This window comes from Equus przewalskii, chromosome X (genome assembly GCF_037783145.1).
Source record: "Equus przewalskii isolate Varuska chromosome X, EquPr2, whole genome shotgun sequence".
Taxonomy (NCBI): Eukaryota; Metazoa; Chordata; class Mammalia; order Perissodactyla; family Equidae; genus Equus; species Equus przewalskii.
The window spans coordinates 119,590,591-119,609,231 of record NC_091863.1 but is presented as its reverse complement, the minus strand read 5'-3'; the positions used below and the strand labels follow the sequence as shown (position 1 = coordinate 119,609,231).

At 39.5% G+C, this 18,641-nt stretch overlaps 1 protein-coding gene across 3 annotated transcripts in view; it reads left to right on the top strand.

The window, feature by feature from the left end:
* The window catches only part of TMEM185A (transmembrane protein 185A), a 38,328-nt gene that overhangs the window by 10,866 nt on the left and 8,821 nt on the right, over positions 1-18,641 (top strand). For all 3 annotated transcript variants that reach the window (XM_070604262.1, XM_070604263.1, XM_070604264.1), the window contains exons 2-3: positions 11,893-12,069; positions 14,197-14,404. In XM_070604262.1, the coding sequence (XP_070460363.1) occupies positions 11,893-12,069; positions 14,197-14,404 (385 nt within the window). The remainder of the gene's footprint in view (positions 1-11,892; positions 12,070-14,196; positions 14,405-18,641) is intronic.

Below are 18,641 nucleotides of genomic sequence, written 5' to 3'. Positions count from 1 at the left end.
GTTATGACCTTGCAGGGGTGAAAGATTCATTCAAAGGGCAAGAGAGACCAACAGATTTCAGTGTAGCAGACCAGAAAAAGTTCATTGATAGGGTTTCATATTCTGCGTCACAGTTAACCTTCAAGAAACTACCACTTGTTGAGTTTTAGTGTCCTGTCAAAGAACAATATCCACAGTTATCTGAAAGAGCTATTAAAACACTCACTTCTTTTCTAATTACATATCTCTGTGGGGACATATTTTCTTCATATGCTTTGAACCCAAACAGCGTATTCCAACAGAATGAATGCAGATGTCGACATTAGAATCTAGGTGTCTTCTATGAAGCCAAACATTTAAAAAATTTGCAAAACTCTAAAAACAATTTTGGAAAATAGTTTTTTTTATTAAAATTTTGTTACTTATGTTAATATATATAAGCTTATTATTTTAAATGAATTACTAAAAATATTTAAAATAGTTTTAAAAATCTGATGTAGTAAATACTAATAGGTATAACCCATGAAACAAAGCTCTTTGGGGTTCTCAGTAACTTTTAAGTGTTGTAAAGGAGTCCTGATACAAAGCATTTTGAGAACCACTAATTTAGTTCTGTACATAAAGTACTTTTCATATTTATTATTTTATATTCACAACTACCTTCTGAGGTACATATTACCCTGATTTTATAGACAAGACTACTGTGACACAAAAGTGCTATATAGATATTCTAGTTAGCAACTTCACATCTGATGGTCCTCCCACTGTAGTTTAAACTCCTGGAGGTTTGCTTCTGAGTTGAGTTTTGTAGGTCCCATCTCTTTACAACCTCCTCCTTTTTTTCCAATTGAAGTTTCTTGTGTTGTTTTTTACAATACAAAAGCGGTACATACACCTTATAGAAAAATCAGCAATCATAAGCAAAAGAGTGTAAAGGCTGCCCTTAAGCCTCCCCACTGTAGATGACTGTTAATCCTTAGTGCATATCTATCCAGATGCTTTTCCGAGAACGTTGAATTATCAGTATAAAGTCAGTATTGTGTGGTACTCAATTAAACGGAGTTTGGAGTCAAATAGATCTTAGTTTGAATCCCAGCTCTGTGAGCTGCTAGCTGCTTGGACAAGTTATTTAACATCTTTGGCTTCATTCCTCATCTGTAAAATGGGAATAGTGAAAATGCCTCCTTCATAGGATTGCTGTGAGGCTGAAGTGAAATAATGCATGAAAAGCAGCACAGTACCTGACGTTCCATAAATATCCAGTAAATAATTAGTTGTTGATGTTGTGAATGTATAGATAGATCAATAGATATGCCACGTTTATTGAAGTATAGTTTACTTGCAACAAAATTTACCATTTTTTAGTGCACAGTCCTGTGAGTTTTGATAAATCCATACACTTGTGTAACCACCACCCAAAGATGTACATAGAGAACAGTTCCATCACTGCCAGAAATTCCCTCATGTCCCTTTGTAGTCAGCCTTTCCCCCAGCACAGCCACTGGTAACCACACTCATCTGTTTTCTATATCTATACTTTTGCCTTTCCCAGAATGTCAAATAAATGGAGTCATCCAGTATGTTGTGTTTGCAGTCTGAGTTATTTTACTTAGCATAGTGCATTTCAGGTTCATCCATGTTGTTGCATGCATCCCTAGTTTCTTCCTTTTTGCTGCTGGTTAGTATTCCATTGAACAGATAACCACAATTGGTTTAACCATTCACCAGTTTATGGACATTGGGTTGTTTCCAGTGGCTATTAGACATAAAGCTACTTTGAACATTTGAATACAAGTCTTTGTGAGGGCATATGTTTTCCTTTTTCTTGAAGAAATACATTGGCATGGGATTGCTGGGCCATAGAGTAAGTATGTACTTAAACTTTGTAAGAAACTGCCAACGTGTTTTCTAAAGTGGCTGTGCTGTTTTGCATTCCCACCAGCAATATATGAGGGTTCTGGTTGTTCCACATCCTTAGCAACAGTTGTCAGAGTTAATCATTTTAATTTTAGTCAGTGTGGTGAGTGTGTAGTTTTATCTCATTTTTGTTTTGATTTGCATTTCCTGAATGTCTGAAAATTTAGAGAATTTTTTCATGTGCTTATTTGCCTTTTGTATAACTTCTTTGATGAAGTGTCTGTTCTTATTTTTTGCCGTTTTTAATTGGATTATTTTCTTGTTTTTTCATTGTAAAAGTCCTTTATCTATACTGAATACAGGTACCTTGTCAGATATATGTTTTCAGAATATATTCTCCCAGTCTGTGGCTTCGTTTTTCATTTTCTTAATTGAGTCTTCTGGAGAGTAAGAGTTTTTAATTTTGGAAAAGTCCAATTTTATATTCCGTCTAAGAAATCTTTGCCTAACCCTACGTGGCAATTATTTCCCCCCCTATGTTTTCTATACATTTTATAGTTTTGGCCATTATATTTAGGTCTGTGATCCATTTCACATAAATTTTTGTATATGCTGTGAGCTTAAGAGTCTTGATGCTTTTATCCCATCTTTCCAGTTGTTTCAGCACCATTTGTTGAAACAATCCTTTCTCCATTGAATTGCCTTGACACCTTTGTCAAAAATTAACTGACCATGTGTGTATGTGTCTGTTTTTGGACTCTCTTCTATTCTCTGTGTCTCTTCTGATGCTAATACCACATTGTCTTGATTATTTTAGCTTGATAATAAGCCTTGAAAGCTTGTAGTATGAGTTCTCCAACTTTGTTCTTTCTCGTAATGGTTTTGCCCATTCTAGGTTCTTTGCATTTTCATATAGCTTTTAGAATTAGTATATCAATTTCTACAGAAGAGGCTGCTGGAATTTTCATTAGGATTGCATTGAATCTTTAGAATAATTTGATGAGTGTGGCAGGCTAAATAATGGCCCTCAAAGATAGCCACTTCCTATTCCTTGGAACCTGTGAATATTACCTTCTATGGCAAAAAGGTGAATATTAGCTTATATGGCAAAAGATGTGATTAAGTTAAAGATCTTGAAATGGAGAGAGTATCCTGGATTATCCACGTGGGCCCTAAAAGCAGTCATGGCTTTCCATATAAGAGGGAGGCAGAAGGAGATACTGTTAAGAGGAGAAGGCAGTGTGATGAAAGGAGAGAAAGAGATTTGAAGATGCTGTGCTGCTGGTTTTGATAATGGAGGAAGGTGCCCAACAAATGCAAGGAATGCAGCTCTAGAAACTGGAAAACACAAGGAATAGATTCTCCCTTAGTCTCCAGAGGGAGCAGGGCCCTGCTGACACCTTAGTTTTGACCCAGTGAAACCCGTTTTGGACCTCTGGTCTCCAGAACTAAAAGAGAATAAATATGTGTTGTTTTAAGGTACCAAATTGTTGGCAATTTGTTATTGTAACCATAGGAAGCTAATACACAGAGGATGTAAATATTAACAATATTGAATTTTCTAATCTATAAACATGGTATATCTCTATATTTATTTAGAGCTTTAATTTTTCTTGGTAGTGTTTGATAGGTTTCAGTGTACAAGTCTTGCACATATTTCGTTACATTTAGATCTAAGTATTTCATATTTTGATGCTCTTGTAAATGGTAGTTTATTCATAAACTTTTAATTTTAGAATAGTTTTAGATTTATAGGAACGTTGCAGTAAATGATATATATATCTATTTTTTATTTTGGCCATAATAGCTTATAAAATGAAATTCAGTTGTACATTATTATTTGTTATTTTTATAATAAATATTATTATGTTTATTATTTGTTATTATTATTATTATTATACACCAGATAAGTGCATCCCTTCACCCCTTATGCCCACCCCCCTTCCCTCGGTAACCACTAATTTGTTCTCTGTCCATAAGTTTGTTTATATTCCACATATCGGTGAAATCATATGGTGTTTGTCTTTCTCTGTCTGGCTTATTTTGCTTAAAATAATGCCCTCAGTGTCCATCCATGTGGTTGCAATTGGGACAGTTACATCTTTTTTATGGCTGAGTTGTATTCCATTGCATATATATACCATATTTTCTTTATCCAGTCATCAATTGATGGGCACTTGGGTTGCTTCCAAGTCTTGGCTATTGTGAATAATGCTGCAGTGAACATAGGGGTGCATAATTTTCTTTGTATTGTAGATTTGAAGTTCTTTGGGTAAATAACCAGTAGTGGAATAGCTGGGTCATATGGTATTTCTATTGTTAATTTTTTGAGAAATCTCTATACTGTTTTCCACAGTGACTGCACCAGTTTGTACTCCCACCAGCAGTGGATGAGGGTTCCCTTTTTTCCACATCCTCTCCAACGTTTGTTGTTTTTTGTCTTGGTGATTATAGACATTCTAATGGGCATAGGATGATATCTAAGTGTAGTTCTGATTTGCATTTCCCTGATGATTAGTGATGTTAAGCATCTTTTCATGTGTTTATTGGCCACCTGTATATCTTCTTTGGAAAAATGTTCATATCTTCTGCCCACTTTTTGATTGGGTTGTTTATTTTTTGTAGTTCATTTGTCTGAGTTCTTTATATATTACGGAGATTAACCCCTTATTGGATATATGAGTTGAGAATATTTTCTCTGAGTAGGTGGTTGTTTTTTCATTTTCATCTTGGTTTCCTTTGCCTTCCAGAAGCTCTTTAGTCTGATGAAGTCCTACTTGTTTATTTTTTCTTGTTTCCCTTGTCTGAGTAGACATGGTACTCGAAAAGATCCTTTTAAATCTGATGTCAAAGAGTGTACTGCCTATGTTTGCTTCCATCAGTTTTATGGTGTCAAGTCTTACCTTCAAGCCTTTCATTCATTTTCAATCTATTTTTGTGTATGGTATAAGATAATGGTCCACTTTCATTCTTTTGCATGTGGCTGTCCAGTTTTCCCAGCACCATTTATTGAAGTCTTTCCTTTCTCCATTTTGTGTTCTTGGCACCTTTGTTGAAGATTAGCTGTCCATAGATGTGTGGTTTTATTTCTGGGCTTTCAATTCTGTTCCATTGATCTGTGTGCCTATTCTTGTACCAGTACCATGCTGTTTTGATTACTATAGCTTTGTACTATATTTTGAAGTCAGGGATTGCGATGCCACCAGCTTTGTTCTTGTTTCTCAGGATTGCTTTAGCTATTTGGGGTCTTTTGTTGCCCCATATGAATTTTAAGATTCTTTGTTCTATTTCAGTGAAGAATGTCATTGGGATTCTGATTGGGGTTGCATTGAATATGTAGATTGCTTTTGGTAGTATGAACATTTTAACTATATTTGTTCTTCCAATCCATGTGCATGGAATATCTTTCCATTTCTTTATGTCATTATCTATTTCTTTCAGTGATGTCTTATAGTTTTCTTTGTATAGGTCTTTCACCTCCTTGGTTAAATTTATTCCTAGATACTTTATTCTTTTTGTTGCGATTGTAAATGGGATTGTATTCTTGACTTCTTATTTTGTTAGTTCGTTATTAGAGTCTAGAAATGCAACTGATACTTGGAAGTTGATTTTGTGCCTTGTAACTTTGCTGTAGTTGTTGATTATTTCTAACAGTTTTCCAATGGATTCTTTAGGGTTTTCTATATATAAAATCTATTGTCTGCAACAGTGAGAGTTTCACTTCCTCCTTGGCAATTTGGATTCCTTTGTTTCTTTTTGTTGCCTAATTGCTCTGGCCAAAACCTCCAGTACTATGTTGAATGAGAGTAGTGAGAGTGGGCACCCTTGTCTTGTTCCTCTTCTCAGAGGGATGGCTTTCAGTTTTTCCCCATTGAATGTGATGATGGCTGTGGGTTTGTCATATGTGGCCTTTATCATGTTGAGGTGCTTTCCTTCTGTACTCTTTTTATTCGGTTATTATCATGAATGGATGGTGGATCTTGTCAAATGCTTTCTCTTCATCTATGGAGATTAAAATGATACATATTTTTAAAAATTTATGTCCAATTTCTCATTGCTAACATATAGAAAAGCAGTAATATTTTTTATACATTTACCTTGTATCTTGCAACTTTGCTAAATTCACTTATTAGATTTAGTATCTTTTTTGATAGATCACTTCGGATTTTCTACATAGTCATTTTGTCTGCAAATATCACATTTACTTCTTCCTTTCAAATCTTTATCCCTTTTATTTCTTTTCTTGTATTATCAATGTTGAATAGATGTATTGAAACAGGCAGACTTACCTTGTTTCCAGTCTTAGGGGAAAAGTATTTGGTCTTTCACCATGAAGCATATTTGTAACCGTAGGTTCTTCATAGACACACTTCTGTTCCAAATTTGTTTAGAGCTTCTATCTTAAATGGGCAGTGAATTATGTCGAATGCTTTTTTCTGGAACTATTCAGATAATCATATGGTTTTTCTTTTTTAGTCTATTAACAGTGATTTGCATTAATTGATTTCAAATGTTAAGCCAAGAGTGCAATTTTGGGTAAACCACACTGGTCATAATGTAGTATCCTTTTCATATATTGCTGGATTCAATTTGATAATTTTTTAGGGTTTTTACGTCTATGTTCATGAAGGATATTGGTTTCTAGTTTTCTTTCTTGGTCAGGTTTTGGTATCAGGGTAATGCTGGCCTCATAAAATAAATTGGGGCATGTTCCTCCATCATCTTTTTGTGCAAGAGTTTGTGAAAAATTGGTGCTATTTCTTCTTTGTTTGGTATATTTTCTCAGGGCGTCACATTTTCTTTGTGAGAATGATTTTAACTACAATTTGTTTCTTTACTAGATATAGGGATATGAAAGTATTTCTTTTTGTGTGAACTTCAATAACGTCTTTCTTTCAGAAATTTACGTGAATAAAGTTATTCATAATATCCTCTTCTAATCCCTGTCATATTTATAGGATTTGAAGTGATGTCCCTGCTTTCATTCCTGATATTGGTATTATGTGACTGGTTTTTTCCTGATCACTGTAGCTACTGGTTTACCAATTTTCATGATCTTTTCAAAGAACAAGCTTTTATTTTCATTGATTTTTCTCTAATGTCTTTCTACTATATTTCATTGATATCTGTGCTTATATTTATCATTTCCTTCCTTCTGTTTACTTTTTAAAAGTTTCCTTTTGTTTCTAGTTTAAGGTGAATCTTAGATTGTTGACGTGAGATCTTTTCTAATATAAGCATTTGATGCTATAAATTTCCCTTAAGTACTGCTTTAGCTGTATTTCACAAATTTTAGTACATTGCATTTTCACTTTCATTTACTCCAGAATTTTTCAAATTTTCCTTGTGTTTATTTCCTTTTATCAATAGATTATTTAGAAGAGTGTTATTTAATTTACAAGTATTTTGATAATTCTCCGGATATCTTTCTGTTATTCATTTTTAGTTTAATTTCATTGTGCTTAGAGATTTACTTTGTATGATTTCAAACCTTTTAAATTTGTTGAGGCTTGTTTTACGGCCCAGAATTGAGTCTGTCTTCGTGAATGTTCCATGTGTACTTGAAAGAAATTTGTATTCTGCTTTCGTTGGATGGAGTGCTTTATCAGTATCAATTAGGTCACATTGGTTGATAGTGTTATTACAATCTTGTATATCCTTAGTAATTTTCTATATCTTCTATCAGTTACCGAGAGGGAAGTGTTAGTTTCCAATAATAATTGTGGATTTTTCTATTTGCCCTTAATATGTTATTTCTCCCTCATATCTGAAGGATATTTTTGCTGGATACAGTATTCTTGGCTGAAGATTTTTGTATTTTGAAGATTTGAATGTGTTGTTCCATTCTCTTCTGGCTTGTAAGGTTTCTGCACAGAAATCTGCTGAAAGCCTGATAGGGGTTCCTTTTTAGGTTATTTTCTTCTGCCTTGCTGCCCTTAGTATTCTTTGTCATTCATTTTTGCCAGTTTTACTACTATATGCCTTGCAGTATGTCTTTTTACATTGACAAATCTGGGAGATCTGGAAGCTTCTTTCACACAGATTTCCCTCTCCTTCCCTAGATTTGGGGAGTTCTCTGCTATTATTTCTTTGAACATGCTTTCTGCTCGATTCTGCTTCTCTTCTCCTTCTTGAATACCTATCATTCTTGTTTTGCATTTCCTCATTGAGTCGGGTTTCTTGGAGAGTTTCTTCATTTCTTTTTAGGCTTAGTTCTCTCTCCTCCTCTGTTTGCAGCATTTCAACCTGTCTATCTTCGATTCTGCTGATACGCTCTTCTATGATGTCCACTCCAGTGTTCAGGGAATCTGTATTTTGTTTTATTTCTTCCACTGTCTTTCATCTCTAATACTTCTGATTGATTCTTCTTTGTAGTTTCAATCTCTTTTGTGAAGTAGCTCCTGAACTTGTTGAATTGTCTCTCTACATTCTCTTTTACCTCATTGAGTGTTTTGATGATAGCTATTTTGAATTCATTGTCGTTTAGATTACATATTTCTGTGTCCTCAGGACTGACTTCTGGGTACTTGTCGTTTTCTCTCTGGTCTGGAGATTTGATGTAGTGTCTGATATTGCTAGAGGTGGTCAAGTCTTACACATTCTGATATTATTTGGTTTCAGTTACCGCCTATTGCTACTCGGTGGGGGTCACAAGCAGCATATTCTGAGCCCTCTGCCTTCAGCCTAGATCCCATGCAGTGGAGCAGGTGCAGGGTGGGTAGTGGGAGGGGTGCTATTTCCTGCATGCTCTTGGGGTTTTCTTGTTCTGCTCTCACTATCTGGTCTCCTGAGGTGTTGGCTTGATGAGATCACCCCCTGTGAAAGCTTTCGCCCCATTAGAGGGCTTCCCTATAGGCTGCAAGGGCCCTAGGGAGTCCATGATGTTCCCGTGAACAAGCATCCCCTCACCTGCTCCTTCCCTCACGGAGCCTCCCGTGTTTGTTGAGTGCAGTCTTTAGGTGAGGGAGCAAAGTTCTGTCTTACCCTATTCCAGCTCCTCTGAGGCAGACTCCAGCCTCTCCACCCTCTGTTGTATGGCTGCATTTCTCTCTGACATTTTTGTGTTGTGTTAGGATGTCCTCTGTTGGATGTATGGATGACCCTTATTGTTGTATGTTGGAGGGGAGAGAGTCCTGGGAAAGTTCACTCCACCATGATGCTGACATCACCTGTCCTTAGTATTTTAAATATGAATATTTTCTACACAAATTTTGAAGCTTTGTTATTAGGTACTGTTCATAAATATTTATAGTTGTTACATCCTCTTTTACAAATTCACCTCTTTATCATTATGAACTGCCCTGATTTTTCCCTCATAATATTCCTTGGTGAAAAATATACCTTATCTTCTATTTTGGTAAGCAGAATGGCCCCTCAAAGATATTCAGACCCTAAGCCCTGGAACATGGGAATAAGTTATGTTACATGGCAAAGGGAACTTTGCAAATGTATTTAAGGTTATGTGTTAGTTTCTATTGCTTCCATGACAAATTACTACAGATTTAGTGTGTTAAAGCTACACGTAGTTATCTCACAGTTCTGTAGTTCAGAAGTACAGGTATAGCATGGCTCACTTGGATCTTCTGCTTAGAGTCTCACAAGGCTGAAATCAAAGTGGTGGCAGGGCTGTATTCCTTTCTGGAGGCTCTGGTATTAATCTGCTTCCAAACTCATTTCGGTTGTTGTCAGAATTTTGTTCCTTGTGGTTGTACAGCTGAAGACCCCATTTCCTTTTTGCCTGTCAGTCAGGAGTCATTCTCAACTTCTAGAGTCTGCCTGCATTCCTTGGCCCATGGCTTCCTTCCACCATCTTCAAGGCCCGCAAAGGCAGTTGAGTCATTCTCATGTTTGGAATCCCTGACTTCCCCTTCTGTCTCATCTCTCATCTTTTTAGACATCTCTCTGACTTACTCAGAGTGTAAGCCTTCCTCTTCTGCTTTTAAGGGCTCATATGATTACATTGGGCCGACCGGGGATAATCCATGATAATCTCCCTATTTAAATATTAGGTCAGATGATTAGCAACCTTAATTCGATCTGCCAATTCCTTTCATGGTCATACTTATATTAGTGTTTGATTGAATAACCAGACAATAGGAACATCTTTAGAATTCTGCCTACCACAGTTATGGTCTTTAAAATAGAAATAGTATCCTGAATTATCCAGGTGGACCCAATATAATCACATGAGCTCTTAAAATCAAAGAACTTTCTCTGGAAGCAGGGGCATTTTGGCAGAAGTAGTCAGAAGAATTCCAAGCGTGAGAAAGATTTGATATGCTGTTGCTGGCTTTGAGATGTAAAGGCCTATGTGAAGGGATCAGACAGAGACCTCTATGATTTAAGGGCAGCCACCAGTTGACAGCCAGAAAAGACACTGGGATCTCAGTCCTTAAATCACCTGAAACTAGATTGCCAGCAACTTGGATGCACTGGGAAGCAGATTCTTACCAGAGTCCCCTGATAAGAGCCCAGCCAACTGACATCTTGATTTCCACCTTATGAGACTCTGAACAGAGAAACGAACCAAGTTTGTCTGGACTTCTGACATGTACAACTGTGAGATGATAAATTTGTATTGTTTTAAGGAGCTAAGTTTGTGGTAATGTGTTACAGCACCAATAGAAGACTAAAACAGATATTAATATAATCACTCCAACATTCTTTTGGTTAGTGTTGGCTTGGTATAACTTTTTCTGTTTTTTTTGCTTTTATCTATCTGTGACTTTATAGATAGTTAAGTGTGATTCTTACAGTATATGGTTGTCTTGTTTTTTTAATCTCATCTGACAATCTTTGTCTTTTAATTGATATTTAGACCATTTACATTTAGTGTAGTTGTCAATAGGATTGGTGTTAACTACGTTCTTGCTGCTGCCTGGAAACTGCCTCCAGCCAGTAAGCTAGGACAATAATAGAGTTTACCTCCTTTCTTTTCTTTCTCTCTGCCATCATGGTCTTTCACTGCCTGTTGACCAGTGTCTGAAAACTGTTGTTTTGTATATTTTGTCCAGTTTCTCATTTAAGGTGGGAAGCAAAACCCTATTCTTCTTATTACATCAAAGCTAGAAGTAGAAGTCCTCAACAATGTAATTTCTGATTAATATTTTAAGGACATCCTCTTCAGGAAGTCCCTCTTATGTGAAATGCATGTGTATGCATAATTTATTCACTCAGGAAAAGTATAATACATGTACTGGGGCTGGCCCCATGGCCGAGTGGTTAAGTTCTCGCGTTCTGCTGCAGGCGGCCCAGTGTTTCGTCATTTCGAATCCTGGGCGCGGACATGGCACTGCTCATTAGACCACGCTGAGGCGGCATCCCACATGCCACAGCTAGAAGGACCCACAACGAAGAATATACAACTATGTACTGGGGGGCTTTGGGGAGAAAAAGGAAAAAAAATAAAATCTTTAAAAAATAAAAAAAAGAAGAAAGTGACTCCTTCACTGGCGTCTTTCTTAAAAAAAAAAAATACATGTACTGTAATTCACTGTATGTGAACATGACAGATGCCTGCCTTTTTAAAAGTAGAATCAAATAATTAGTCAGTGACAGAACTTGACCATATCCTGAACATGTCAACATTTTCCAGTCTCCATGCCTTAGTATAGCTAGCTTTTCCTGCCTGGAATGCTTCTTCATCTCACATCCTTTCCTGCCTGGCAGGTTTCCATGGGTCCTCTGGAACCAACTCCAGGGTCATCATCTCTCTGCTTCCCAGTGCCCCCAGAGAGAATCCGTATTTCTTCTTCTGGGCTGCCATCACACTCTGCTCATAGGACTGTGATGGCACACATCATGCTGTTATATGTTTCTGTGGTGTGGACTTCCTCCTACCAGGAAGCCCTGGAAAGCAGGGAACTTATTTTAGTCTTCTTTATGTTTCTCATATCCCCTAACACAGTATGTCTATTACACAGAACTTTTCAATAAATGAGTGTTGAATTAAGGGCTCTTTTCATGTGCTGAAAAGTGCTACTGTTGTTACTCCCCATTTCAGTATCACATATTTGTAAATGTGAATCCTTTTTAATCATTTTACTTTTTTCCTAGTAAATTCCTCATCTATGCCTGTCTGCTGCTGTTCTCTGTGCTGCTGGCCCTTCGTCTGGATGGCATCATTCAGTGGAGTTATTGGGCTGTCTTTGCTCCAATATGGCTCTGGAAGTTAATGGTCATTGTTGGAGCATCAGTTGGAACTGGAGTCTGGGCACGAAATCCCCAATATCGGTAATACTGCTTTGTAAAATCCATTGGTCTCTATCCTGAGGGAGCAATATCATGTTTTTCACTTTTGATAAAGTAAGGACTATTTTCATTTCTACCTATCTGGGGTTTTATAAGAACTATAATACAGGCAAACTGAGTTCTACTCTATGTTTAAAAAAAAACTGAGTTCTAGTCTAGTCTGATATGCATTTTCTTGCAAAAGCCATGTTATTTTGGGTGATTCCTTTTCTAGCTAGCCCACAAATGCCTGTGTAATCTAAAATACATCCAAAACATGGAAGCATTCTACAGTGCTGGACGAGGAGGTGAGAAACCCTCATGTTTGTAGGAGCACTTCTGCAAACCAGTGTTCCAGCTTTGGTCGTTGGGGATATATCCTTTTCCAGTTCCCTCCTGGACCTGGGGCTCCCCTTGTCCCGACCCTCTAGTGCTGGGTCTTTAGGACTGTGAGCAGGGGGCGGGGGGTCAAGCTTGGCCAGGAAAGTGAGTCCCCAAGACAGGGAAAGATGAGGCCCAAGTGCTGTGGAGGAGAGTAGAGCCTTTAGGGCCAGCAGAGGCAGGGCCTTTGCCTTCACCTCCTCTGTGCCCTTGTGCCTTCTTCTCAGATAACTCACTGCTCCTGGTTCCTGTGTGTGCAGCCTGGTGCTGCTGGGACCTCTGAGAGTCTCTCCTCTCTCCCTCCCAGAGAGTGGAACTGCAGGAGGGAGAAAGGGGGACTTGAGAGTGGGGGGCTATTCCAAATGTTCACCAGGAAGATGGGAAGTAAAGGACTGCCCACTGGGCAGATGGGGAGGACAGGCAGGGACACATACAGCTGCTTATGTGAGAAAAGTTGAGACCACCTCAACTTGTTGAATTCTTGGTTATTAACTTTAAAAACAGGATTTAGATCATGTAAAATACATTACCACATAGATATCTAAGAACTTTAAAATAGCCACACAAAGAACCTTAGCAAGTGAGGGATATTCATGTGTCATTGTTTTACTAGAGGTTTTTTTTTTTTTTAAGATTATCTGTGTGGCTGCAAATTTTTTTTATGAGCTATTTTCAGATATCTAATGTTTGCTACTCAAAGAATGAAAAGTTAACTAAACATTTTAGGTTCTACTAATTGATATTTAGAAGCTATTTGAACTTTTCTCTCTTGGTTTAATTTAAGATTTTTAGAGCAAGGAAAGGAATTGTATGTGTCTAGTTGAATGCACTGAATCTATAGACGTTGTCATTCTGGTGTCACCCATATCCAATGGAATGTTGTTGGGCCCTACAGAAACAACCACTGACCTCATTTTCTCTGTGTCCTAAACACAAGTGTATTTAACACTAACAAGATACATCATCAATGTTCATCTCTATTTTGGATGAAACACTGTAGGCCTTCCAAATGCATCATTAAGCATTTTCCTGATTGGTGGCCTTATTATTTTTCAATTGTTAATCTATTAAGTTCATGCATGATACTTAAACAGCTAATTCAACTGATTTTGTTTAAGAACAGTTTTAACTCTTTTGCCCTTCTGTCTTTCATCTGCAGGTGTTAATTCATCCTAAAGGAATAGAAAGGAAAATTAAAAGGCGTTCATACTTGTTATTTCCGTTTTAAAATAGCATCTAACAATGTTGTTGTATTTTCTTGAAATATAACCCACACTTGTTCATAAAGCTAGAGTTGTTTATATAGCATTGCATGAAATGTGATTTACGTGGTTTTAATTCACTGAGATGAGAATCATGAGATTTAAGGAATATTTATCAGTTTCTAGCAGTAGAAGCAATCAGCTTGAATAATCTTGGAAGTAGTTGAATTTAAAGTTATGTACAAGAGTGCTTACGTATGCCGTCAGGGGAATGATAATTGGCTATTACTTCTGAGAATATCCTTATACTGTTAAAACTTTGAGTCTGGTTTGGTTATAATGTTCATTTCTTGTCATGTAGTAGTTCTTTGATGTTTGAAAGATTGCTTATTAAAGATTAAGTTAGCTTCCTATCTGATTTTCCTTTGGTTTTTTGTCAAATTTATAATACAATTCATAGTATCCACATAAATTGGTATTTGCCCTGGACTGCTTGCTTGCTATGGATATTCTGAACTGAGGGTGCTTTTCTTCTGCCCCTTTTTAGAGCAGAAGGAGAAACATGTGTGGAGTTCAAAGCCATGTTAATTGCCGTGGGCATCCACTTGCTCCTGCTGATGTTTGAAGTTCTGGTCTGTGACAGGATTGAGAGAGGAAGCCATTTCTGGCTTCTGGTCTTCATGCCGCTGTTCTTCGTTTCCCCGGTGTCTGTTGCAGCTTGTGTTTGGGGCTTTCGACATGACAGGTCACTGGAGGTGAGATTTCATATATTTAAGAATGTTTTAAAAAGTAAAATCTTCTGGTCAGTTATTGTAATGTAGATTTCTCGCCCTTTGTTAGGAAGAGATTGATCTTTAACTCTAGATCATAGTATATAAGGAAACCAACGATGATGGAAATAATCATGTTTCTCTTTCTTGACTTAGAACACTAGTTTTTCACCAGGCCATCAGGCTTCTTCCAGCTTCATGTCTTTCCCTGTCCACCTGTCAGGCTTCTTCTGAGAAACAGAACCAATAGGGTAGATGTCGATGTAGATACGGATACAGATAGAGATACAGACACAGGTATACGTGTAGATATAGGTATGAGGAGATTTCTTTGCAGGAGCTGGCTCATGCCGTTGTGAGGGCTGGCAAGTCTGAAATCCATAGGGCACGCTGGCAGGCTGGAGACTTGGCAGGAGTTGATGCGGCATTCTGGAGGCGGAATCTCTTCCTTTCCAGGAGACCTTGGTTTTTGTTCTTAAGGCTTTTTAACTGATTGATGAGACCCACCGACATTATTGAGGGTAATCTCCTTTAAAGTAAGTACCTTCACAGCAATACCTAGATTAGTGTTTGATTAAATAAGTGGGTGCAATAGCCCAGCCAAGTTGACACATAAAACTAACCACCACCCCACCTCAGACTCTGGGATCTAGCACTTCATCAGCTCTCTGGTTAGCTTATCCTGATGTGCCCATATGTTTATTTATTCATTCAGTAAACATTTATCAAGTATTTACTATATGCCAAGCTCCTTTTGCCTAAACATGGGGGATATACAGATGAGTAAAAAAGCAGCACTAGTAATAATAATGCTAGTAATGAAAATAATTGCAGATACATTTATTGAGCAGTGCCTGTGTGCCAGGCATTGGACTGGGCGCTTCACATGCAGTAGTATCTTACTCAAGATTGACAACAACCCTGTGAAGTAGGTGCATTGGTATCCCTGTTTTCCAGAGAGGGTCAGTAATTTGTTCTGGCCGCTCATTCAGTGACAGGGCTGGGATTCCATTTCAGTCAGCGTGGCTCCAAAGCCCGTGCACCGAACTGCATGGAAGCTGAGGGCCCACAGCCCTGTACAGGTGGTTTGAGAAAAGAACTGGACGCTGTGGATGCTTTGTTTTGAACTGCGTGGATCAACAGTGGAGGAACGAGACAGCAGTTGGGTTGGAAGGGAGCATAGGAGCTGGAAAGTGGCTCACAGTATATGAACCTTGAGAGGAAGGTACCTATAGAGAGGGAGGGTGATAGAGCCTGGCCCTGTGGGAACCAGAGGGAACAGGACCCTGAGCACCAGGAAGGGCTTGACTTTGAACAGGTAGAGCATTTCCTGCACTCTGGTGAGACTCTGGTGCTGGTGGAGAGGGTGTGGGTGTGACTGGTGGTCGGGGTGGACTGTGGAGGGGGAGCACCTCTGAGGGCCTACTCTCACCCTCCCTGCACTTCCCCTCTTTCAATATTCCAGCCCCTTCTCTGCACCGCCCCCTCTGGCTGCTTGCCCGTGGTAGTGGTATTAAAATTTCACCAGGAAGTGCGATTAGGAAACAAATGTCTAAAAGACTCCTTGGGGGTCAGTCCTGAGAGCAAGGTTGAGAAGCACTGAGCTAGGCCCTTCTTGCCCCCACACAACCCCTTACCTGTTACCCGTGTGTCTCTGCACGGTGCCCTTCCTGCCCCCTGTTCCCCAGGAGTCATTGGAGACCTTTGCCTGTCCGTCCTGCCTGCTGGAGCAGGCCAGTCACCCTCCTGCTTCAGAACCTCTCCCCTTTTGTTTCCTCTAAGCATTAGCTCCTGAACTTATCCACACTCTCTGTAGCAACTTCAGTCTCTCATCTGAAAGAGAAAACAAAATCCCAGCAGCAAAACCCTCTCGGTCCTCTTTGGCTATTGTCCCTTATCCTTCCATTCACAGAAAGGATCCCTGAAACAGTGCTGCTCTGACCTCATGCTCCCTGCTCAGCCCCTGTGCTCCCTGGAAGCTGGCACTGAGTGCCCTAGGGCCAAATCGAGCTGGCCCTTTCCAGGCCTCAGCTTTTTTTTTTTTTAAAGATTGGCCCTGAGCTAACATCTGTTGCCAATCATTTTTTTTCTTCTTCTCCTCAAAGCCCCACCCCCCAGTGCATAGTTGTATATTCTAGTTGTAGGTCCTGCTGGTTGTGCTGTGTGGGATGCCAGCTCAGCATGGCTTGATGCGTAGTGCTAGGTCTGCGCACAGGATCTGAACCACTGAAACCCTGGGCCGCTGAAGCGGAGTGTGCGAACTTAACCATTCAGCCATGGGGCGAGCCCCTGAGTCCTCAGCTTTTCTGGCCACTGTGATGCTCCTGACACTCTTGTCCCCTCTGTTTTCGGCTTCTTCACTGAATTTGTCTTTCTCCATCTGCTCCTCATGAGTTCCTGTTTCTTAGGATCCTAGTCGTGGGCATTTTCTATCTTCCCTATGCATACTTCTTCTGAATGATCTTGTTCACACTTCCTGCCTCCACCTCCTCTTATGTGCTCTTGCCTTCTAAATTCACATCTCTAAACTCACATTTCTCCACTAGCGCCAGACTCCTGATGCACCTTCCCCTGAAGCTGTATTCCCTACATTGGTTACAGTCATCTTTACCTCTCTGCTTTATGCCTCTGTCACTTTGCTTGTTTTTTTTCTATTACCTGCACAAACTAAGTAAAACCAAGCTTTAAAAGTCATTCGCAGGGGCCTGCCCAGTGGCTTAGTGGTTATGTGCATGTGCTCCACTTCAGCAGCTTGGGGTTTGCAGGTTTGGATCCCGGGCACAGACCTAGCACCACTCGTCAAACCACGCTCTGGTGGCATCCCACATAAAATGGAGGAGGATTGGCACAGATGTTAGCTCAGTGACAGTCTTCCTCACGCAAAAAGAGGAAGATTGGCAACAGATGTTAGCTTAGGGCCAGTCTTCCTCACACACACACACACACACACACACACACACACACAATCATTTGTGAAAGCTCACAGTAAGCAAAATCACTGAGATCAAACATTCTAGATATTACCTCTTTGGTTCAGCATTTCCCAGTAGGGATGGGGTAGGCTGTGTGCTTTTGGCCTTTTGGATAAGAACTATTTTATTGGACAGGACTGTCCTATGCATTGCAGCACACTTATTCCTCACCTCTGCCCACTAAACACTAGTGGAGGCACTCGCCCCTGCCCCCAGTCTTTGTGATGTCCATTAGTACCCCTGCCTGGTTCCTAGCTCTTCCCAGGACAGCAGTGTTGCCCAGATTGAAAAGCACTGAGAGAGTTTTCTAAATATGCTTGGATACGAGGAGGTTTAAGAAAACTGAAAATTTGGAACTTTGTTTATTATAAAGTAAAAGCATACACGAAGGCTAGGAGTGCACTGAGTGTGAAGCCATATTCTCCTAATGCAGCGCTACAGAAAGTAAGTCGTTCGGATAGTCATGCTCCTGGCGTTCCTACCTACGAGGAGAAACACCGTGCTGGGAGTTGGGCTCCCTCTTGGCTCTCATGTCCCGAGAGGAGGAAGCACCTGTGTTTGCTAGGGTTTGGTTGGGGACAGGCTCACACAGAAACTGCAGGAGGAGTCAGGGTTTGCCAGGGTGCCCCATGCAGGAAGGGGAGCGGATGGTGTTTTCCAGGCAGAGGGAATAACTCATACAGAGACATAGAGGCAGGAGAAAATCTGTCGTGTTGAGTGCACTATGATGGCTCAGATAGGAGTGGAGCACAGTTTTGCTAGATGCAGAGTTCTGGAGATGAATGTTGGTGATGGTTGCACAGCAATATGAATGTACTTAATACCACCAAACTGTGCAGTTAAAGATCATTAAGATGGTAAGTTTTATGTTTTGTGTATTTTACCACAATAAAAAAGATACGCCTAGAGCATAAAGTGGAAAGGAGGGAACTGTGGGATTGGGGGAAAGGGAGGCTGTATAGAGGGATAGAGCTGAGGAGGGGGCCAGATCTTCAGTCCTCCGAGCATGTGCCAGGCTGCCCCAGGGCACTCTAGTGAACTCACAGGGGCACCATGGCACGTTGGACATTTTTGAGGGAAAAGCAGTGACACCTGACATCATATGGTGGGGACACCATATGAACTACTAGCTCCATGTAGTTTCATGGTTTTGTTAACTGGTCAAAGTACATTCCTTTCGATGATGTCATAGAAGAAGCTGGGTTGTCAGCAGTTGCTGTTATGAGAAGGTGGTACTGTGCAAAAGTCCG